We start from the raw sequence: 22,703 nt of genomic DNA, 5'->3' as shown, positions 1-22,703 counted from the left end.
CTCTCTCTCTGTCTCCCTGTGTTTGACCCTCTCTCTCTCTGCATCCCAGTGTTTGACCCTCTCTCTCTCTGTCTCCCTGTGTTTGACCCTCTCTCTCTCTGTCTCCCTGTGTTTGACCCTCTCTGTCTCTGTCTCCCTGTGTTTGACCCTCTCGTCTCTGTCTCCCTGTGTTTTGTTCTCTCTGTCTCTATCTCCCTGTGTTTGCCTCTCTCTCTCTCTCTCACACTCTCCCTTTCTCCTTGTGTTTGACCCTCTATCTCTCTCTCTATCTCCCTGTGTTTGACCCTGTCTATCTCTTTCTCCCTGTTTTTGACCATCTCTCTCTATCTCCCTGTGTTTGATCCTCTCTGTCTCTGTCTCCCAGTGTTTGAACTCTCTCCCTGTCTCCTTGTGTTTGACCCTCTCTCTGTCTCCCTGTTTTTGACCTTCTCTCTCTCTCTCTCACTGTGTTTGACCTTCTCTCTCTCTCTGTATCTCCCTGTGTTTGACCCTCTCTCTGTCTCCCTGTGTTTTGCTCTCTCTCTCTCTCTCTCTCTCTCTCTCACACACACACACACTCTCCCTGTCCCCTTGTGTTTGACCCTTTATCTCTGTCTCTGTCTCCCTGTGTTTGACCTTCTCTCTCTCTCTCTCTCTCTCTCTCTCTCCCTCTCTCCCTGTGCTTGACCCTCTCTCTCTCTCTCTCTCTCTCTGTCTCCCTGTGTTTGACTTTCTGTCTCTCTCTCTACCTCCCTGTGTTTGACCCTGTCTATCTCTGTCTCCCTGTTTTTGACCTCTCTCTCTCTATCTCCCTGTGTTTGTCCCTCTCTATCTCCCTGTGTTTGACCCTCTCTGTCTCTGTCTCCCAGTGTTTGACCCTCTCTCTCTGTCTCCCTCTGTCTGACTCTCTCTCTCTCTCTCTCTCTCTCTCTCTCTGTCTTCCTGTGTTGGACCCTCTCTCTCTCCATCTCCCAGTAGTTGAACTCTCTCTCTGTCTCCCTGTGTTTGACCCTCTCTCTCTCTCTGTCTCCCTGTATTTGACCCTCTCTCTCTATCTCCCAGTGTTAGAACTCTCTCTGTCTCCTTGTGTTTGACCCTCTCGTCTCTGTCTCCCTGTGTTTGACCATCTCTCTCTGCCTCTATCTCCCTGTGTTTGACTCTCTCTGTCTCTGTCTCCGTGTGTTTGTCTCTCTCTCTCTGTCTCCCTGTGTTTCAACCTCTATCTCTCTCTCTCTCTGTCTCCCTATCTCCCTACGTTTGACTCTCTCTCTGTATCTGTCTCCCTGTGTTTGACCTTCTCTCTCTCTCTCTCTCTCTACCTCCCTGTGTTTGACCCTCACTCTCTGTCTCCCTTTGTTTGACCCTCTCTCTCTCTGTCTCCTTGTGTTTGACTCTCTCTCTCTCTCTCTCTCTGTCTCCCTATGTTTGACCCTCTCTCTCTCTGTCTCCCTGTGTTTGACCTTCTCTCTCTCTCTCTCTCTCTCTCTCTGTCTCCCTGTGTTTGACCCTCTCTCTCTCTGTCTCCCTGTGTTTGACCCTCGCTCTCTGTCTCCCTGTGTTTGACCCTCTCTTTCCATGTCTCCCTGTGTTTGACCCTCTCTGTCTCTCTGTGTTTGACCCTCTCTCTCTGTCTCCCTGTGTTTGACCCTCTCTCTCTCTGCATCCCAGTGTTTAACTCTCTCTCTCTGTCTCCCTTTGTTTGACCCTCTCTGTCCATGTCTCCCTGTGTTTGACCGTCTCTCTCTCTGTCTCCCTGTGTTTGACCCTCTCTCTCTGTCTCTGTCTCCCTGTGTTTGACCCTCTTGTCTCTGTCTCACTGTGTTTTGTTCTCTCTGTCTCTATCTCCCTGTGTTTGCCTCTCTCTCTCTCACGCTCTCCCTTTCTCCTTGTGTTTGACCCTCTATCTCTCTCTCTATCTCCCTGTGTTTGACCCTGTCTATCTCTTTCTCCCTGTTTTTGACCGTCTCTCTCTATCTCCCTGTGTTTGACCATCTCTGTCTCTGTCTCCCAGTGTTTGAACTCTCTCCCTGTCTCCTTGTGTTTGACCCTCTCTCTGTCTCCCTGTTTTTGACCTTCTCTCTCTCTCTCTCACTGTGTTTGACCTTCTCTCTCTCTCTGCGTCTCCCTGTGTTTGACCCTCTCTCTGTCTCCCTGTGTTTTGCTCTCTCTCTCTCTCTCTCTCTCTCTCTCTCTCACACACACACACACACTCTCCCTGTCCCCTTGTGTTTGACTCTTTATCTCTCTCTCTGTCTCCCAGTGTATGACACTCTCTCTCTCTCTCTCTCTACCTCCCTGTGTTTGACCCTGTCTATCTCTGTCTCCCTGTTTTTGACCTTCTCTCTCTCTCTATCTCCCTGTGTTTGTCCCTCTCTATCTCCCTCTGTTTGACCCTCTCTATCTCCCTGTGTTTGACCCTCTCTGTCTCTGTCTCCCAGTGTTTGACCCTCTCTCTCTGTCTCCCTCTGTCTGACTCTCTCTCTCTCTCTCTCTCTGTCTTCCTGTGTTTGACCCTCATTCTCTGTCTCCCTGCGTATAGCTATCTCTTTCGGTCTCCCTATGTTTGACCCTCTCTCTCTGTCTTCCTGTGATGGACCCTCTCTCTCTCTCCATCTCCCAGTGTTTGAACTCTCTCCATGTCTCCCTGTGTTTGACCCTCTCTGTCCATGTCTCTGTGTTTGACCGTCTCTCTCTCTGTCTCCTTGTGTTTGACCCTCACACTCTGTCTCCCTGTGTTTGACCCTCACTCTCTCTCTGTCTCCCTGTGTTTGACCTTCTCTCTCTGTCTGTCTCCCTGTCTCCCTGTGCTTGACCCTCTCTCTCTGTCTCTGTCTCCCTGTGTTTGACCTTCTCTCTCTGTCTCACTGTGTTTGACCCTCTCGTCTCTGTCTCCCTGTGTTTGACCCTCTCTCTCTCTCTCTCTCTGTCTACCTGTATTTGACCCTCTCTCTATCTCCCAGTGTTTGAACTCTCCCTGTCTCCCTGTGTTTGACCCTCTCTCTCTGTCTCCCTGCGTTTGACCCTCTCTCTCACTATCTCCCTGTGTTTGACCCTCTCTCTCTCTGTCTCCCTGTGTTTGACCCTCTCTCTCACTGTCTCCCTGTGTTTGACCCTCTCTCTCACTGTCTCCCTGTGTTTGACCCTCTCTCTATCTGTCTCCCTGTGTTTGACCCTCTCTCTCTGTCTCCCTGTGTTTGACCCTCTCTCTCTCTCTGTCTCTCTGTGTTTGACCCTCTCTCTCCCTGTCTCCCTGTGTTTGACCCTCTCTCTCTCTGTCTCTCTGTGTTTGACCCTCTCTCTCCCTGTCTCCCTGTGTTTGACCCTCTCTCTCCCTGTCTCCCTGTGTTTGACCCTCTCTCTCTCTGTCTCTCTGTGTTTGACCCTCTCTCTCCCTGTCTCCCTGTGTTTGACCCTCTCTCTCCCTGTCTCCCTGTACTTGACCCTCTCTCTCTATCTCCCAGTGTTTGAACTCTCCCTGTCTCCCTGTGTTTGACCCTCTCTCTCTGTCTCTGTCTCCCTGTGTTTGACCTTCTCTCTCTGTCTCACTGTGTTTGACCCTCTCGTCTCTGTCTCCCTGTGTTTGACCCTCTCTCTCTCTCTCTCTCTGTCTACCTGTATTTGACCCTCTCTCTATCTCCCAGTGTTTGAACTCTCCCTGTCTCCCTGTGTTTGACCCTCTCTCTCTGTCTCCCTGCGTTTGACCCTCTCTCTCACTATCTCCCTGTGTTTGACCCTCTCTCTCTCTGTCTCCCTGTGTTTGACCCTCTCTCTCACTGTCTCCCTGTGTTTGACCCTCTCTCTCACTGTCTCCCTGTGTTTGACCCTCTCTCTATCTGTCTCCCTGTGTTTGACCCTCTCTCTCTGTCTCCCTGTGTTTGACCCTCTCTCTCTCTCTGTCTCTCTGTGTTTGACCCTCTCTCTCCCTGTCTCCCTGTGTTTGACCCTCTCTCTCTCTGTCTCTCTGTGTTTGACCCTCTCTCTCCCTGTCTCCCTGTGTTTGACCCTCTCTCTCCCTGTCTCCCTGTGTTTGACCCTCTCTCTCTCTGTCTCTCTGTGTTTGACCCTCTCTCTCCCTGTCTCCCTGTGTTTGACCCTCTCTCTCCCTGTCTCCCTGTACTTGACCCTCTCTCTCTATCTCCCAGTGTTTGAACTCTCCCTGTCTCCCTGTGTTTGACCCTCTCTCTCTGTCTCTGTCTCCCTGTGTTTGACCCTCTCTCTCTCTCTCTGTCTCCCAGTGTTTGACCCTCTATCTCTCTCTGTCTCCCTGTGTTTGACCCTCTCGCTCTGTCTCTGTCTCCCTGTGTTTGACCCTCTCTCTCTCTCTGTCTCCGTGTGTTTGACCCTCTCTCTCTCTCTGTCTCCCTGTGTTTGACTCTCTCTCTCTCTCTGTCTCCTTGTGTTTGACCCTCTCTCTGTCTCTGTCTCCCTGTGTTTGACCCTCTCTCTCTCTCTGTCTCCCTGTGTTTGACCCTCTCTCTCTGTCTTTGTCTCCCAGTGTTTGACCCTCTATCTCTCTGTCTCCCTGTATTTGACCCTTTCTCTCTATCTCCCAGTGTTTGAACTCTCTCTGTCTCCTTGTGTTTGACCCTCTCGTCTCTGTCTCCCTGTGTTTGACCCTCTCTCTCTGTCTCTATCTCCCTGTGTTTGACTCGCTCTGTCTCTGTCTCCCTGTGTTTGTCTCTCTCTCTCTGTCTCCCTGTGTTTGATCTTCTCTCTCTCTCTGTCTCCCTGTGTTTGAACCTCTATCTCTCTCTCTCTGTCTCCCTATCTCCCTACGTTTGACTCTCTCTCTCTCTCTCTCTCTCTCTCCCTCTGTCTGACACTCTCTCTCTCTCTCTCTCCCTGTCTCCATGTGTTTGACCCTCACTCTCTGTCTCCCTGCGTATGAGCTATCTCTTTCGGTCTCCCTGTGTTTGACCCTCTCTCTCTCTCTCTCTCTTTCTCTCGGTCTCTGTGTGCTTGACCCTCTCTCTCTCTCTCTGTCTCCCTGTGTTTGACCCTCTCTTTCTGTCTCCCTCTGTCTGACACTCTCTCTCTCTCTGTCTCCCTGTGTTTGACCCTCTCTTTCTCTCTCTCTCCGTCTCCCAATGTTTGTACCTCTCTCTATCTCCCTGTGTTTGACCATGTCTGTCGGTTTCCCTGTGTTTGACCTTTTCTCTCTCTGTCTCCCTGTGTTTGACCTTTTCTCTCTCTGTCTCCCTGTGTTTGACCTTCTCTCTTTCTGTCCCCTGTGTTTGACCCTCACTCTCCCTGTCTCCCTGTGTTTGACCTCTCTGTTCTCTGTCTCCCTGTGTTTGACCCTCTCTCTCCCTGTCTCCCTGTGTTTGACCCTCTCTCTCCCTGTCTCCCTGTACTTGACCCTCTCTCTCTATCTCCCAGTGTTTGAACTCTCCCTGTCTCCCTGTGTTTGACCCTCTCTCTCTCTCTGTCTCTGTCTCCCTGTGTTTGACCCTCTCTCTCTGTCTTTGTCTCCCAGTGTTTGACCCTCTCTCTCTCTGTCTCCCTGTACTTGTCCCTCTCTCTCTATCTCCCAGTGTTTGAACTCTCCCTGTCTCCCTGTGTTTGATCCTCTCTCTCTGTCTCTGTCTCCCTGTGTTTGACCCTCTCTCTCTCTCTGTCTCCCTGTGTTTGACCCTCTCTCTCTCTCTCTGTCTCCCTGTGTTTGACTCTCTCTCTCTGTCTCTGTCTCCCTGTGTTTGACCCTCTCTCTGTCTCTGTCTCCCTGTGTTTGACCCTCTCTCTCTCTCTGTCTCCCTGTGTTTGTCCCTCTCTCTCTGTCTTTGTCTCCCAGTGTTTGACCCTCTCTCTCTCTGTCTCCCTGTATTTGACCCTCTCTCTCTATCTCCCAGTGTTTGAACTCTCTCTGTCTCCTTGTGTTTGACCCTCTCGTCTCTGTCTCCCTGTGTTTGACCCTCTCTCTCTGTCTCTGTCTCCCTGTGTTTGACCCTCTCTCTCTCTCTGTCTTCCTGTGTTTGACCCTCTCTCTCTCTGTCTCCCAGTGTTTGACCCTCTCTCTCTCTGTCTCCCTGTACTTGACCTTCTCTCTCTCACACAATATTTGACTTTTCTTTCTCCCCAGTGTTTGACCTTCTGTCTTTCCCTCTGAAGTTCCATGTTCAACACTCTCTCTCTATCCTGTGTTTGACTTTCTCTCTCTCTCCTGTGTTTAACCTTTTCCTTCTACCTCTCCTGCGTTTGAAGGTCTTTCCTGAGTGTTTCACGTTCTCTCTCTATTTCCCAGTGGTTGACCTTCTCTCTTTTACCTCTGCCCATTGTTAACGTTCTCTTTCTCTCCCCCTTTCCCGCTCCCTGCACACCCACAGGAGAAGCTGCCGTGGATGAGCTACATCAGCACAGTCGCCATCTTTGGTTTTGTGGCCTTCTTTGAAGTGGGCCCAGGCCCAATCCCATGGTTCATTGTGGCTGAACTCTTTAGCCAGGGGCCACGGCCAGCAGCGATGACCATTGCTGGATTCGCCAACTGGACCTCGAACTTCATCGTGGGGATGACCTTCCAATACATTGTGGTACGTCTGGGAGAGAGTGTGTGCGTGCATTTGCACCGGTGTGTGGTCTAGGCCCAGCCATCTTCCACTGCTTCATCAATCACCTCCTCTCCGTCACCAACTCAGAAGTGGGGATGCTCGCCAATGATTGCACAGTGTTCTGCAACTCCTCAGGTACTGTCCAGATGCAGCAAGATCTGTGCAATATCCAGGCTGAGCAAGAGGTAAGTAAACTTGGTGCCTGGCAATGGCCACCTCCAACAAGACAAAAGTGAGGACTGCAGAGGCTGGATATTAAAGTCAAGGTTAGAGTGGTGCTGGAAAAGCACAGCGGCATCCAAGGAGCAGGAAAGTTAACGTTTCAGACAGGACCTCTTCATCGGGTACCTGAATCGGCGACGTTCCTGCTCCTCGGCTGCTGCCTAACCTGCTGTGCTTCATCTCCAACAAGAGACAACCACTGCCCTTTGAAATTCAATAGCATTACCATCACTGAATCACTCCTATTGACACCCTGGGGGTTATTATTAACCAGAAACTCAACTGGACTTGCCATATAAATACAGTGACAACAAGAGCAGACCAGAGGCTAGAAATCCTGCAGCAAATAGTGTTGAGGGTTTAGATGGAGAGGAATTTGTTAAGTGTGTACAAGACAATTTTCGGATTCAGTATGTGGATGTACCGACTAGAGAAGGTGCAAAACTTGACCTACTCTTGGGAAATAAGGCAGGGCAGGTGACTGAGGTGTCAGTGGGGGAGCACTTTGGGGCCAGCGACCATAATTCTATTCGTTTTAAAATAGTGATGGAAAAGGATAGACCAGATCTAAAAGTTGAAGTTCTAAATTGGAGAAAGGCCAATTTTGATGGTATTAGGCAAGAACTTTCGAAAGCTGATTGGAGGCAGATTTTCGCAGGTAAAGGGACGGCTGGAAAATGGGAAGCCTTCAGAAATGAGATAACAAGAATCCAGAGAAAGTATTTTCCTGTCAGGGTGAAAGGGAAAGCTGGTAGGTATAGGGAATGCTGGATGACTAAAGAAATTGAGCGTTTGGTTAAGAAAAAGAAGGAAGCATGTGTCAGGTATAGACAGGATAGATCAAGTGAATCCTTAGAAGAGTATGAAGGAAGAAGGAGTATATATAAGAGGGAAATCAGGAGGGCAAAACAGGGACATGAGATAGCTTTGGCAAATAGAATTAAGGAGAATCCAAAGGGTTTTTACAAATTCAGAAAAGATTTACAAGGATGTTGCCAGGGTTGGAGGATCTGAGCTACAGGGAGAGGCTGAACAGGCTGGGGCTGTTTTCCCTGGAGCATTGGAGGCTGAGGGGTGACCTTATAGAGGTTTACAAAAATATGAGGGGCATGGATAGGATAAATAGATAAAGTCATTTCCCTGGGGTCAGGGAGTCCAGAACTAAAGGGCATAGGTTTGGGATGAGAGGGGAAAGATATAAGAGACCTAAGGGGCAACTTTTTCACACAGAGGGTGGTACGTGTATGGAATGAGCTGCCAGAGGAAGTGGTGGAGGCTGGTACAATTGCAACATTTATGAGGCATTTGGATGGGTATATGAATAGGAAGGGTTTGGAGGGATATGGACCGGGTGCTGGCAGGTGGGACTAGATTGGGTTGGGATAGCTGGTCGAAGATTACACATTCTTATGAAGTCATAGAGTCATAGAGATGTACAGCATGGAAACAGACCCTTCGGTCCAACCCGTCCATGCCGACCAGATATCCCAACCCAATCTAGTCCCACCTGCCAGCACCCGGGTCTGTTTCCATGCTTTACATCTCTATGACTGTATGACAAAAGGGTAACTAGGGAGAGAATAGGGCCCCTCAAAGATCAGCAAGGCGGCCTTTGTGTGGAGCCACAAAAAATGGGGGAGATACTAAATGAATATTTTGCATCAGTATTTACTGTGGAAAAAGATATGGAAGATACAGACTGTAGGGAAATAGATGGTGACATCTTGCAAAATGTCCAGATTACAGAGGAGGAAGTGCTGGATGTCTTGAAACGGTTAAAGGTGGATAAATCCCCAGGACCTGATCAGGTGTACCTGAGAACACTGTGGGAAGCTAGAGAAGGGATTGCTGGGCCTCTTGCTGAGATATTTGTATCATCGATAGTCACAGGTGAGGTGCCAGAAGACTGGAGGTTGGTAACGTGGTGCCACTGTTTAAGAAGGGCGGTAAAGACAAGCCAGGGAACTATAGACTGGTGAGCCTGACCTCAGTGGTGGGCAAGTTGTTGGAGGGAATCCTGAGGTACAGGATGGGGAAAGGAACCAACATACTGGCAAGGAATTAGGATTGGCTAACAGTTAGGGAGTAGGAATAAATTGTGTTGGCAGGCTGTGATTAGTGGGGTACGGCAAGGATGCAGACTTGGACCCCACACTTGCTGTCAATATATAGCAGTGTTTGGGGTCCAAATGGAATATTTCCATTCTTGCAGATGGCTCAAAGCCAGGTGGGAAAGTATGCAAATGGCGAATAATGCAAAGTGGCTTCAAGATATTTGGGACAGGCGAGTGAGTGGGCAAGAAATAAGCAAGGGAAGTCACCAGAGTCCCACTCTCTCAGCAGACAGCGATGACAGTCAAGATGAGAGTGGTGCTGGAAAAGCACAGCAGGTCAGGCAGCATCCGAGGAGCAGGGAAATCGCCGTTTCGGGCAAAAGCCCTTCATCAGGATTCATTCCTGATGAAAGGCTTTTGCCCAAAATGTTGATTTTCCTGCTCCTCGGGTGCCGCCTGACCTGCTGTGCTTTTCCAGCACCACGCTCCTCTTGACTCTGATCTCCAGTGCTCCCTTTCGCCTAGAGAGTGATGATAGGTGGGTTAACCAAAGCATCACTGTGTCTCAGTTGAGTCCCTCACAATAATCAGAGCTGGTGTGGGTCAAACCGATGCTATCGGCACCGTATCCCAACTGCTCAGCGGGATGCACGAACTGAGCCCCACAATGAGGGGGCAAGAATCTTATCGGTTGGACTGGAATGGAGGGAATGGACCCACAGATGGAAACTGTTATGTGCACTAAACTGTAGATTCACCAGAAAACCTTGGCAAATCTCTGAACGTCTTTGGATGCCAAATACAAAGAATGGATAGCAGTCTGTTAAACAATTAAAAAAAATACATTTCTGTTCTCTGTGAAGCATGCTGGGATATCCTTGGGTGGTGACAGCCTCTCTGTCTTCCTCTTTCCCATTGCCAGGAGCTGTGTGGTCCATTCGTTTTCCTTATCTTTGCCTTCCTGCTGATCGGCTTCTTTGGCTTCACCTACTTCAAGGTGCCGGAGACTCGGGGAAAGACATTTGAAGACATTGCCGCCTCTTTCCGCCGAAACCCTTCTCTCCTGGACCAGGAATTCAAGCAGAACAGCACCGAACTCGCATACCTTGACGATGACTCCAGTGTGTGAGAGCATGAGCGTGAGAGTGAGAGAGAAAGGGAAGGCGTGAACGTGAAAGTGAGGGAGCGAATAAGAGGCGAGAGTTTAAACTCAGCCGCACTGTTCACTTTAAATGGACGCTTTAGCAGCTGTTGTGGCTCTCCACTGTTAAATTAAAAAGTGTTGTGTGTCTTTTTTTTTAAATCTATGATTGTATTTTAAGGGGCAAAGGAGGTAAAAGAAGGAGAAAGGGTTTCCAGGATTCTGGCTCTGTCTGTCCAATCTAAATAAACTAAAGACAGGCACAGTCACAATAAACAAGAAGGTGGCCATTCTGTTGTGTCCGTGGGATGGCATAGGCTGGTCTTTGTGATTTTGTGTCTTCTCAAAGGAGATTCACTTCTCAAGCTTCGGACTTATTTGTCAGCTGCAGCTAACCCACCCTCCTGCACCAGGCCGCTTTCCCTTTCAGACATGGGAAAGTAGGCCTGAGGCTTCAAGGCACCAGGGCAGGAGGACAGCGTTGTCATGGGGACCATCAGGTGAGGGAGAGGGCAGGAGGAGGATATCGTGATTGAAAGGGTAGTGAAGGGTGGAGGAGGTGAAACAGATAGAAATGGAGGAACAGGAGGAGGATGCATGGTGAAATTACCCCACAGAGGCCAGAATCCCGTCACCAAGACACCCTTTATTTACACGCGCACAGGACATGGGGGTCTGACCAATTCACTCAGAGTGAGTGAGGAGATTCCCTGAGACTCTTGTTTATTTTTTATCTTTTCTATTTTTCTCCGAACTGTGGTAGTGCTTATTTTACCCCAGCACCCATCTTGTGTGTGTGCAGGTGTGAGACACAGTGAAAGACACAAAGTGTACAAATCATTTATTCAGTTTCCAGCACCAGGAAGAAAGGAAACACCCAAGTGACCTGTGACAAGCAGTGCCCTACACATTAAACAGTGAAGGGGAGGGCAGGGATTAAATCAAAATAGAGTTGGAGGGGGAAATAATGTACTCCACTCCCTGCGGCACCCACCTCTCCCTGAACAACTCCAGGCTGTTGGTGGACACCGCGTGCTCCTTCTCCAGAGACACTTGGGCTCTAACGTAACCGCGGAAGAGGGGCAGGCAGTCGGCCCTAATGACCCCCTCCACAGCCCACTGCCTGGACCTGTTTTTGGCCAGACCCAGGAGCAGACCCACCCACGAGGAGATCCTCAGACCTGGAAACTCCTGTTTATTTTTTAAAATTTGATTAAACAATTCACAGTAACAGCTTTACACAGAGAAACAGCAATTTTACGAGGGAGAGGAGCAGCAAAGCCAGGCCCCAAGCCCTACCATTCAACCAGTTTTCAGGGAAACCAGAAACCTCAAATCCCAGTTTCAATCACTACAAAACGGTAACAATGACATTTGTACGTACAAGGCAGTCCAACGACATCAAAAACAGTGCATACAATACAGACTCCCGGAAAGCCAGCAAGCCCCCGTCCCTCCCAGCTTCCGGCCACTCTAAAGCAGCCCACCCCTACACACCTTTCTGCTCTCCATCCACCCTATGCCCCTTCCAGTTCGCAGTCCGCCCTGACACACCTTTCGACCACCTCTAGGACAGTGAGTTTTGAGAAGATTTGTAGCTCAGGTTGAGGTTTTGGATGTAGGTTTGCTCACTGAGCTGAAAGATTCATTTCCAGATGTTTCGTTACCTTACTAGGTACCATCTTCAGTGGGCCTCAGGCGAAGCAATGCTGAAAATTCCTGCTTTCTATTTATATGTTTGGGTTTCTTTGGGTTGGTGATGTCATAACATCACCACAGGAAATGACATCACCAACCCAAACCCAGACCTTCAGTCTGAGGTCCACTGAAGATGGTACCCAGTAGGGTAATGAAATGTCTGGAAATGAATCTTTCAGCTCAGTGCGCAAACCTCTATCCAAAACCTCAAGGACAGCCCGCCCCGGTACCCGCCCGGGGTGACAGCGGTCAGGACGGCCTACCCACCCTCTGGCTTCACTAACTGCCCTCAGCACCTTCTAACTACCTCGAGAACAGCCCGTCCCCAGTACCCGCCCAGGGTGACAGTACTGAGGATGGCTACCCGCCTTCTGGCTCTCGGTCTGCCCCTACATACCATTGGGCTCTCACCCATCCCGATGCGTTGTCCGGCCAGTGGGACTGCCTACCAACCTTCAGGTTCACAGGATGGACTACCCGCCTTCCGGCTCTCAGGGTGAGACTCCTGTTTATTTTTAAAAATTTTATGAAGCAATTACAAAATAGTTTACAAAACACAGTTTGCAAAAAACAGTTAACATTTACAGCTGTATACAACAGCAATTTTACGAGGGAGAAGAGCAGCAAAGCCAGGCCCCAAACTCTACCATTCAACCAGTTTTCAGAGAGATGAGGACAAACCTCAAATCCCAGGTTCATATATGACAAGACAGCAACAATGACATTTGTACATAAAAAACTAATCCAGTTACACAAAAACCAGTGCATACAATACAGACCCAGTAAGCCCCCGTCTCTCCCACCTTCCGACCACTCTAAAGTAGCCCGCCCCTACACACCTTCCGTCTCTCGGTCCACCCCATGCCCCTTCCAGTTCTCGGTCCGCCCTGACACACCTTTCGATCACCTCTAGGACAGCCTGCCCTGGTACCTGCTCGTGGTGACAGTGGTCAGGACGGCCTACCCACCTTCTGGCTCTCAGTCTGTCCCTACATATCACCAGGCTCTCACCCACCCCAATGCACCGCCTGGCCAGTGGGCTATGCTGACACACCTTCCGGCCACCTCTAGGACAGCTCATCCCCTTCCCAGGGACGACAGCATGCAGGGTAGCCCACAAGCCTTCCGGATCTCAGCCTGCCCCTATGTGCCTTCTGGCTCTCGGCTGCTCTGACACACTTCTGACCACCTCTAGGACAGCACGTCCCGATCACCCCTTCTCAGGACGACAGCGCTCAGACCGGCCTACCCACCTTCTGGCTCTCAGGGCGACTGGCATCAGGGTGGACTGCCCACCCTCTGTCTTTTGGGGTGAGACTCCTGGTTATTTTTTAAAATTTTATTAATGAATGACAAATTTAAAAAATTTACAAAAAAACAGTTAACATTAACAGCTGGACACAGAGAAACAGCAATTTTACCAGGGAGAGGAGCAGCAAAGCCAGGCCCCAAGCCCTACCATTCAACCAGTTTTCAGGGAAACCAGGAACCTCAAATCCCAGTTTCAATCACTACAAAACGGTAACAATGACATTTGTACATACGGTAAAAACAATGACTGCAGAGGCTGGAAACCAGAATTTAGATTAGAGTGGTGCTGGAAAAGCACAGCAGTTCAGGCAGCATCTGAGGGAGCAATAAAATTGACATTTCGGGCAAAAGCCCTTCATCGGGAATACAGGAATTCCTGATGAAGGGCTTTTGCCTGAAACATCGATTTTCCTGCTCCTCGGATGCTGCCTGAACTGCTGTGCTTTTCCAGCGCCACTCTAATCTAAACATTTGTACATAAGACAATCCAATTACATTAAAAAACCGTGCATACAATACAGACCCAGCAAGCCCCCGTCCCTCTCACCTTCCGGCCACTCGAAGGCAGCCCGCACCTTTCGGCTCTCGGTCCGCCCCATGCCCCATCTTTCGGACACAAAGATGACCACCTAACCTTCATTCTCTATCTGGGGCTATTTGTGCTCTGGAACAGCCAAAGCCGGGGAACCATATGCTATTGGGCATTCCTCTCCATTGGATCACCACTACTTCTCATTCGGATCGCAGCGGGCCAACACTTTAGATGGCGAGAGCTACTGTTTCACTTGTCCGAAGGCGATCTCTTGGCCACGGGTGCATTCCCAAGGCTGACCCTTTCCCAATAGCAGGAGTAAGGGTTGGCAAGATGGAGGCCGGGTTACCTCTGAACTTTCTGGAACGATTCAGTCCTCAGTCCCCAGGGATGTGCAGGCTCGGTGGATTAGCCATGGGAAATGCAGGGATGGGGAAGGAGGGCGGTTGGGTCTGTTTGGAATGCCCTTTGGAGAGTCGGTGGAAGTTTTGGGCGGAATGTCCTGCTTCCATGCTGCAGAAAGTCGATGATGATTCTAAGATAAATCTCCAAGCCAAGGAAAGACCAGACCAGCACAAAACTGGAGCCGGGACTCCTTTTATCACGATCTCCAAATGGGCGTTACCCAGTTCTGTTGCCTCTGTAACCCAGGTAGAGGTCACTTGAGTTGTGTGGAACACGCATTATTCCTTGTCTAAAGTGTACGCCCACCTCAGAGAAACATTGAAGCACTATGTCCAAGTACTTATTAAAATGTCAGCCGGATAAATGGGGTAGACCTTGTAAAGTGCTTCCTATTGTCCACTAGAGAAGGCTGCAGGCTGATGGTTCCCCAGATGGCAGTCTTGTATATTGGTACAAATCCTGATGGGTATTAACTGTGGCGTACGTCTGGGAGTCCTCATCCAGTCGCAATTGCAGGTGCACATGGCTTATGCCCGGTTTCGAGACAAAATCACCGCCCCCCCACTGCGCCCCCCCCCCCCCCCCCCCCCTGCCACCTTGCCAGAGTCCTCTCTGTGAGGGATGAGGTATTTATCCAGCTGCGAAAGGCTGTTTACCATTTGCTTCCAATCCACTCGAAGGGAAACAGACCCATCAGGCTGGGTACAGCCAGGGCTGTCCATTCACAACCTGCACTGGCTTGATGGTTCCTTCACTCTCCAGCCTCTGCCTCGACTTTCGCACTTTCGTGGCAGGCGCGGTTCTGAAGTTGTTAATCCCATTAACCAAAACGGGTATCTCAGCATCTCATTCAGATTCCAACATCACATCCCACTCTCCTCACCGTTGAACTAATTCCCCAGAGGGCGGTATTCCCTCGCCAAGTCGCCCCAGGTATTGACCGGCCCAGAAGGTGCACTCTGACCAGCCAACTCCGAGCCACTCCCTCGAGGGAGGGGAAACCCTGAGACTCCTGTGGCTACTGTCAGTCAGATAGGGAGGTGGGGAAGGGGCTGGAGGGGGTTACAGGGATAGGGCGGGAGGGTGGGGGCTGGAAGAGGTTACAGGGTTAGGGAGGGGGTAGAGGCTGGAGGAGGGGTCAGAGATAGGGAGGGGGTGTAGGGATTGGAGGGGGTTAAAGAGATAGGAAGGAGGTGGAGGGGCTGGAGGAGGGGATAGAGATAAGGAGGGATGTAGGGACTGGAGGGATTTACAGAGATAGGGAGAGGTGTAGGGGCTGGAGGAGGGGACAGAGATAGGGAGGGGTTTAGGGGCTGGAGGGGTTTACAGAGATGGGGGGTGTAGGGGCTGGAGGGGTTGACAGAGATAGGGAGGGGTTGTAGTGGCTAGAGAGGGTGACAGAGATAGGGAGGGGGTGTAGGGGCTGGAGGGGGTTACAGAGATAGGGACGGGGTGTAGGGGCTGGAGGAGGTGACAGAGATAGGGAGGGGGTGTAGGGGCTGGAGGGGGTTACAGAGATAGAGAGAGTGTGTAGGGGCTGGAGGAGGTGACAGAGATAGGGAGGCGGTGTAGGGGCTGTAGTAGGTTTCAGAGATAGTGTGGGTTTGCAGGGACTGGAGGAGGTGAAAGAGACAGGGAGGGTCCATAGGAGCTGGAGGAGGTGACAGAGATAGGGAGGGGATGTAGGGGCTAGAGGAGGTGACAGAGATAGGAAGGGGATGTAGGGGCTAGAGGAGGTGACAGAGATAGGGAGGGGGTGTAGGGGCTAGAGGAGGTGACAGAGATAGGGAGGGGATGTAGGGGCTGGAGCAGGGTACAGAGATAGTGAGGGGGTGTAGTGGTTGGTGGGGGCGACAGAGATAGGGATTGGGTGTAGAGGCTGGAGGAGGTGACAGAGATAGGGAGGCTGTGTAGGGGCTGGAAGTGGGGTGACAGAGATTGGGAGGGAGTGTAGAGGCTGGAGGCAGTGACAGAGATAAGGAGGGGGTGTAGGGTCTGGAGGAGGGGACAGAGAATAGGAGTGGGTCTAGGGGCTGGAGAAGGGGTCAGAGATAGAAGGGGGTGTAGGGGCTTGAGCAGTTTACAGAAATAGGGAGAGGGTGTAGAGGCAGGAAAAGTGGACAGAGCTAGGGAGGGGGTGTCAGGGCTGGAGGAGGAGATAGAGAGATATTGAGTGGGTGTAGGGACTGGAGGGATTTACAGAGATAGGGTAAGGTGTAGGAGCTGGAGGGAGTGTCAGAGATAGTGAGGATGTGTAGTGGCTGGAGGGGGTGACAGAGATAGAGAGGGGTGTAAGGGCTGGACAATGTTACAGAAATAGGGAGGAGGTGTAGGGGCTGGAGGAGGGGACAGAGATAAGGAGGGCTTGTAGTGGCTGGAGGGGGTGACAGAGATAGAGAGAGGGTGTAGGGGCTGGATTGGGTGACAGAGATAGGGAGGGGGAGTAGGGGCTGGAGGGGGTTACAGAGATAGGGAGAGAATTAAGGGCTGGAGGAGGGGAGAGAGATAGGGAGGGATGTATGGGCTTGAGGAGGTAACAGAGATAGGGTGGGTGTTTAGAGGCTGGAGGAGTTGACAGAGATAGGGAGGGGGGGTCGTGGCTGGAGGAGGTGACAGAGATAGGGAGGGGTGTAGGGGCTGGAGGAGGTGATAGAGATAGGGAGAGGGTTTTTGGGGATGGAGGAGGTGACAGAGATAGGGAAGGGTGTAGTGGCTGGAGGAGGAGACAGAGATAGGGAGTGGGTGGAGGGACTGGAGGAGGTGATAGAGATGGGGGGGTGTAGGGGCCGGAGGAGGTGACAGAGATAGCGAGGGTGTGTGTGGGCTGGTGGAGGGGACAGAGATCAGGAGAGGGTGTAGGGATGGGTGGAGGTGACAGAGATAGGGAGGGGGTGTAGCGACTGGAGGAGGTGACAGAGATAGGGAGGGCGTGTGGGGGCTGGAGGAGGGGCCAGTGGTAGGGAGGGATGTTGGGACTGGAGGAGGTGACAGAGATAGTGAGGGGGTGTAGGGGCTGGAGGGGGTTACAGAGATAGGGAGGGGGTGTAGGCGCTGGAAGAGGTGACAGAAATAAGGAGGGGGTGTGGGGGCTGGATGAGGTGACAGAGATAGAGAAGGAGTTAGAGGCTGGAAGAGGTGACAGAGATAGGGAGGAATGTAGGGGTTGTTGGAGCTAACAGAGATAGGGAGGGATGTAGGGGCTAGAGGGGGTTACAGAGATAGGGAGGGAGTTTAGGGGCTGGAAGAGGTGACAGAGATAGGGAGGGGTGTAGGGGCTAGAGGGGGTTACAGAGATAGGGAGGGAGTTTAGGGTCTGGAGGAGGTGACAGAGATAGGGAGGGGTGTAGGGGCTGGAGGAGGTGACAGAGATAGGGAGGGGTTGTAGGGGTTGTTGGAGGTAACAGAGATAGGGAGGGATGTAGGGGCTAGAGGGGGTTACAGAGATAGGGAGGGAGTTTAGGGGCTGGAGGAGGTGACAGAGATAGGGAGGGGTGTAGGGGCTGGAGGAGGTGACAGAGATAGGGAGGGGCTGGAGCTGGAGGAGGTTACAGAGATAAGCAATGGGTGTAGGGTCTGGAGGTGGTTACAGAGATAGGGAAGAAGTGTAGGGGCTGGAGGTGGTTACAGAGATAGGGAGGGGGTGTAGGGGCTGGAGGAGGTGATAGAGATAGGGAGAGGGTTTTTGGGGATGGAAGAGGTGACAGAGATAGGGATGGGGCGTAGGGGCTGGAGGAGGTGACAGAGATAGGGATGGGGTGTAGGGGCTGGAGGAGGTGACAGAGATAGGGATGGGGTGTAGGGGCTGGAGGAGGTGACAGAGATAGGGAGGGGGTGTAGGGGCTGGAGGAGGTGACAGAGATAGGGAGGGGTGTAGGTGCTGTGGGAGGTTTCAGAGATTGGGAGGGTGTGTAGGGACTGGAGGAGGTGACAGAGATAGAGAGGGGGTGTATGGGCTGGATGATATTACAGCAATAGGGAATGGTGTAGTGGCTGGAGGGGGCTACAGAGATAGTGAGGGGTGTAGGGGCTGGAGAAGGTGACAGAGATAATGTGAAGCTGTGGGGGCTGTAGGAGGTTACAGTGAGAGGGAGGGTGTGTAGGTTCTGGAGGAGGTCACAGAGATGGGGGGTGTAGAGGCTGGAGGAGGTGACAGAGATAGGCAGGGGCTATGGGGGCTGGAGGAGATTACAGCGATAGGGAGGTGTGTAGGGGCTGGAAGGGTTACAGAGATAGTGAGGGGTGTAGGAGCTGGAGGGGGTAACAGAGATAGGGAGGGGTAGAGGGGCTGGAGGAGATTACAGAGATAGGGAGGCAGTGTAGTGGCTCGATGAGGTGACAGAGATGGGGGCGTGTACGTGCTGGAAGGCGTGACAGAGATAGGGAAGGGATATAGGTGCTTTAGGAGTTTACAGAGATAGGGAGGGGCTGTAGGGAGTTTAGAAGGTTACAGAGATAGGGAGGGGGTGTAGGGGCTGGAGGGGGTTACAGAGATAGGGAGGTGTGTAGGGGCTGGAGGGGTTACAGAGATAGTGAGGGGGTGTAGGGGCTGGAGGGGGTAACAGAGATAGGTTGGAGGTGTGGGGGCTGTAGGAGGTTACAGTAATAGGAAGGGGGTGTAGGTGCTGTAGGAGGTTACAGTGATAGTTAGGGGGTGTAGGGGCTGGAGGAGGGGACAGAGATAGGGATGGGGTGTAGGGGCTGGAGGAGGTGACAGAGATAGGGAGGGGGTTAGGGGCTGGAGGGGGTTACAGAGATAGGGAGGGAGTGTAGGGGCTGTAGGAGATTACAGAGATATGGAGGGGGTGTAGGGGCTGGAGGAGGGGACAGAGATAGGGATGGGGTGTAGGGGCTGGAGGAGGTGACAGAGATAGGGAGGGGTTGTAGATGCTGGAGAGTGTTACAGAGATGGGGAGTGGACTGGAGGGGGTATAGGAATGGGTGTAAAGTTGAAGTTGCTGAGAGTGATTGGGAGATTTGGGAGATTGTTGTCGAGATAGGGAGGTTTACAGTGAGAGGATGTGGGGTTAGAAGTTGCTGTCTAAGGACCCTCAGTGAGTTTCTGCAGAGCAACTTGTGAATGGTGCATAGTGCTGCAGGTCATAGAGTCATAGAGATGTACAGCACAGAAACAGACCCTTCGGTCCAACCTGTCCATGCCGACTAGGTATCCTAATCCAATCTAGTCCCACCTGCCAGTACCCGGCCCATATTCCTCCAAACCCTTCCTATTCATATACTCATCCAAATACATCTTAAATATCGCAATTGTACCAGCCTCCACCACTTCCTCTGGCAGCTCATTCCATATATGTACCATCCCCTACATGAAAAAGTTGCCCCTTAGGTCTCTTTTATATCTTTCCATGCCCCTCATAATTTTGTAAACCTCTATAAGGTCACCCCTCAGCCTCCGACGCTCCAGGGAAAACAGCCCCAGCCTGTTCAGCCTCTCCCTATAGCTCAAATCCTCCAACCCTGGCAACATCCTTGTAAGTCTTTTCTGAACCCTTTCAAGTCTCACAACATCTTTCTGATAGGAAGGAGACCAGAATTGCTCGCAATATTCCAACAGTGGCCTATCTCTGTAACCTCCTCCAGTCCCTATAACCCTCCCTATCTCGGTAACCAGTGGCCTAACCAATGTCCTGTACAGCCGCAACATGACCTCCCAACTCCTGTACTCAATACTCTGACCCTTCAGCTATTTGTCACTGAGTGAAAATACTGGTGAACAGGAGAGAATGCTTCAAATACAGAGCAGCCTCTGTAAAGGATGAACATAGTCACCTTTTGGAAGATTTCTCTTAAGGTACAGTTACACTCAGCCAGTTCTCTCCATTCCCCTCCCCCACCAACATAAAGAATGAAGCTTCTGGTGATGAGCTGATCTTTCTAGCTACAAGCCACTTTGCCAGAGAAGGGATTCAGGGCAGTGGTCATACGTTGGAAGGTTCAGGTTCAAGACCCAATTGCAATGGAGCAGAACATGTCCTAAAAGCAGGTTTATTTTCTTAAAGACAATAATTAAAATGGAGTTTGATTACTGAGTGTGGCTGGTTTGGTTTGCAGCTTAAACACATGAAGGAACACCAAGAGCACAGCTGTAAATCTAAGTTCATTATCTCCATCATGTGGAAACATTGGTGCTTTTGCTGACTTCAAGTCGTGTCCGTTGAGATTTTCTGCTAATCTGTTTCTATAGTTCCCGCAAGTATGACACAAGCAGCTTAATTGCCCGTCGAGGGAGTTTCTGCTGTAATATGTATCCGGCCCTGAATCCAAAGTGGTGCTGGTGAATGCACTGAGCTCGGCACAGCCTGACACTGTGACGTTTTGTGAGCATGTATGAATATTTCGTCGACTACATCTACGCTTTTTATTACCCACTCCTCGCAGCTGTTGGGGTTCCTGGTGAGTCTGGGTTGGAATTAGTTTGAGACAGAGTTATTGTTTCAAGTCCAGGATGACGCTTCTTCCAAGTCCCACTGAGTTTCTCCGGGATTTCTGTTCCTAGCTTCAGCTTTCCAGCAGGGCAGGGTTTCTGCTTTTAGTTTGCAGCTCGCTCGATATTATTTGATAATGATTATATTTTTTGATGAAAAATGTCATGGTTTATTGGAGCTTTTCACCTTGCACTTGTCAGGACCATTTGCAAGAATACCATTTTAGGGCAAAGCCACCATGTACACTTCATAAGAACATGCAGTATAAATGTTGGTGTTCCCCTTGAATTGGTATTCTTGCCAATGGACTTGATGACAAGATAAAAACTTGGATACTTGCAACAATACGAAGTTACACCTTATGGCAATCCAGCAGCTGCTTGGTCATGTTTCGCTGATAATATGGGCAGCATGGTGGCTCAGTGGTTAGCACTGCTGCCTCACAGCACCAGGGACCTGGGTGCGATTCCATCCTCAGGTGCCCGTCTGTGTGGAGCTCGCACGTTCTCTCCATGCCTGCATGGATTTCCTCCTATGCTCCAAAGCTGTGCAGGCTAGGTGGATTAGCCACAGTAAATTGCCCCATCGCGTGCAGGCTAGGTGGATTGACCATCGGTAATGCAAGGTTACAGGAATAGGCTGGGTATGTTGCTCTTCAGAGGGTTGATGTGGTCCTGGTGGGCCAAATGGTCTGTTTCCACTGTGTCGTGATTCTAGGAATCACTTTTTATTATTGAATTTATCTACTCCTGCCTGTGAAAGGCAACATGAGAGATTATTAGATAACTCTCAATTCTGCCAAGCTGTCCGATTTCGTGTCATGACTTTTCTCCTCATTTAAACAAGGACCCTCCAACTTGCTGCTGGGATCTTCCAATGCTCATTCTATAACCCTGTGCAAAAAATGCCTGCTGATGGGAATGAGTGAGCAACAAGAAACCCATTTTCTCACCCCGTTTCCACAACACTAGATTTATGACTTCTTGTGACCATCCATAAGTTTTGAAAATAGTCATGTGTAGCCCCTCCAGGAAATTTCCTCTGTGGATAGAGTTGGCTTTGTCTGATTTGCTGGCTTGAGATGGATCATACAAACTCAGGGATGGAAGAGAAATTGAATCCACTAAAAGTGAAAGATGCTATAGATGATGCTGAAATTGCCACTTTGATAACAGTCTTTCCTTTGCTTCTTACAGTGAACTTGGTGACAATCTGGATTCTATCTCAGGGAAGGTGCGGTCTCTCCAAATGCATCACTCTATACTTAGTGGCCATGGCAGTGGCAGATCTGTTGGTGGCGATTACTGAAGTGATACTGAATCGCTCTGTTTCCTTTTATTTCCCAAACAATATCCTGAAAACGACACCAGGGTGCAGCACTCTCATTGTCCTGATCTGTACGGTGAGGGACACTTCTGTCTGGTTAACAGTGGCTTTCACTCTCGATCGATTCATAGCAATTTGTTGCCAGAAATTGAAAGTAAGATACTGTGTCCCGAGGATGGCAGCTGTGGTAATTGCGGTGGTGACTCCTCTGTTTTTTCTGAAGAACATCCCCTGGTTTTTCAGTTTTGAACCTGTCTACGTCATTGACAATATACCATGGAAGTGCCAGTCCAAACCCATATTCTACAGATCATCTTGGTGGATTACATACGATTGGCTCCATCGGATCTTAAACCCATTCTTACCTTTTTTCTTTATTCTGCTTTTCAACGCTCTGACAGTCCGACACATTTTACAGGCCAATAGAGTACGGAAAGGATTGTTGTCCAAGCAAGGAGGGGATCAGGTGGATCCGGAAACAGAGAACCGAAGGAAGTCCATGATTTTACTCTTTGCCATATCGGGCAGCTTCATCGCTCTGTGGATGCCCTATGTCATTAATTTCCTTTATTACCGAATCGCAAAGACGTATTATTACACTGATGCAAATGCCCCTGCCTACATTCTACAGCAGATGGGTTACCTGTTCCAATTGTCCAGCTGCTGTGTAAACACTTGTATTTATGTTGTAACTCAGGCCAAATTCAGAGAGGAACTGAAGAGGATGTTCAGAACTCCATGTCAGCTCTGTGTTAAGAAACCTGAATAAATTACAAGAGCCAGCTGAGAGCTAATTTGTTTGGTGAGATGTGGCACATTCTCTCTGTGACACAGAGTCTGCAAACAAATATATTTTGCAACTATAGGGTCTGTTTATCATGCACTGATGTTGACATTGTCACTGGAAAATCAATTGTCGTAGCGGCGTGGAACCAGAGAGCGCAGAGAAAGACCCTTCAGTCTATCAAGTCTGCACTCGTCAAAAAACAAGTACCTGAGCATTCTAATCCATTCTGTGATTCCTTTTCTATCCTTGGTTGCCGTCTG

General features: G+C 50.4%; 2 protein-coding genes across 2 annotated transcripts in view; both read left to right on the top strand.

Annotated features, from left to right (window-relative positions):
• LOC140492585 (solute carrier family 2, facilitated glucose transporter member 4-like) overlaps positions 1–10,294 on the top strand; it is a 156,315-nt gene extending 146,021 nt beyond the window's left edge. The window contains exons 10-11 of the mRNA XM_072591567.1: positions 6,303–6,506; positions 9,723–10,294. Coding sequence (XP_072447668.1) covers positions 6,303–6,506; positions 9,723–9,929 — 411 coding nt within the window. The 3' untranslated portion in view covers positions 9,930–10,294. The remainder of the gene's footprint in view (positions 1–6,302; positions 6,507–9,722) is intronic.
• Positions 10,295–21,411: 11,117 nt separating this feature from the next.
• On the top strand, positions 21,412–22,425 carry LOC140492452 (probable G-protein coupled receptor 139). Its single transcript, XM_072591340.1, has one exon. The coding sequence runs from the start codon at positions 21,412–21,414 to the stop codon at positions 22,423–22,425; it is 1,014 nt and encodes a 337-aa protein (XP_072447441.1).
• Positions 22,426–22,703: the final 278 nt, after the last annotated feature.

This window comes from Chiloscyllium punctatum, chromosome 21 (assembly GCF_047496795.1).
Source record: "Chiloscyllium punctatum isolate Juve2018m chromosome 21, sChiPun1.3, whole genome shotgun sequence".
NCBI lineage: Eukaryota > Metazoa > Chordata > Chondrichthyes > Orectolobiformes > Hemiscylliidae > Chiloscyllium > Chiloscyllium punctatum.
The sequence above is the reverse complement of the archived record's forward strand: the minus strand, read 5'-3'. Positions and strand labels throughout refer to the sequence as shown.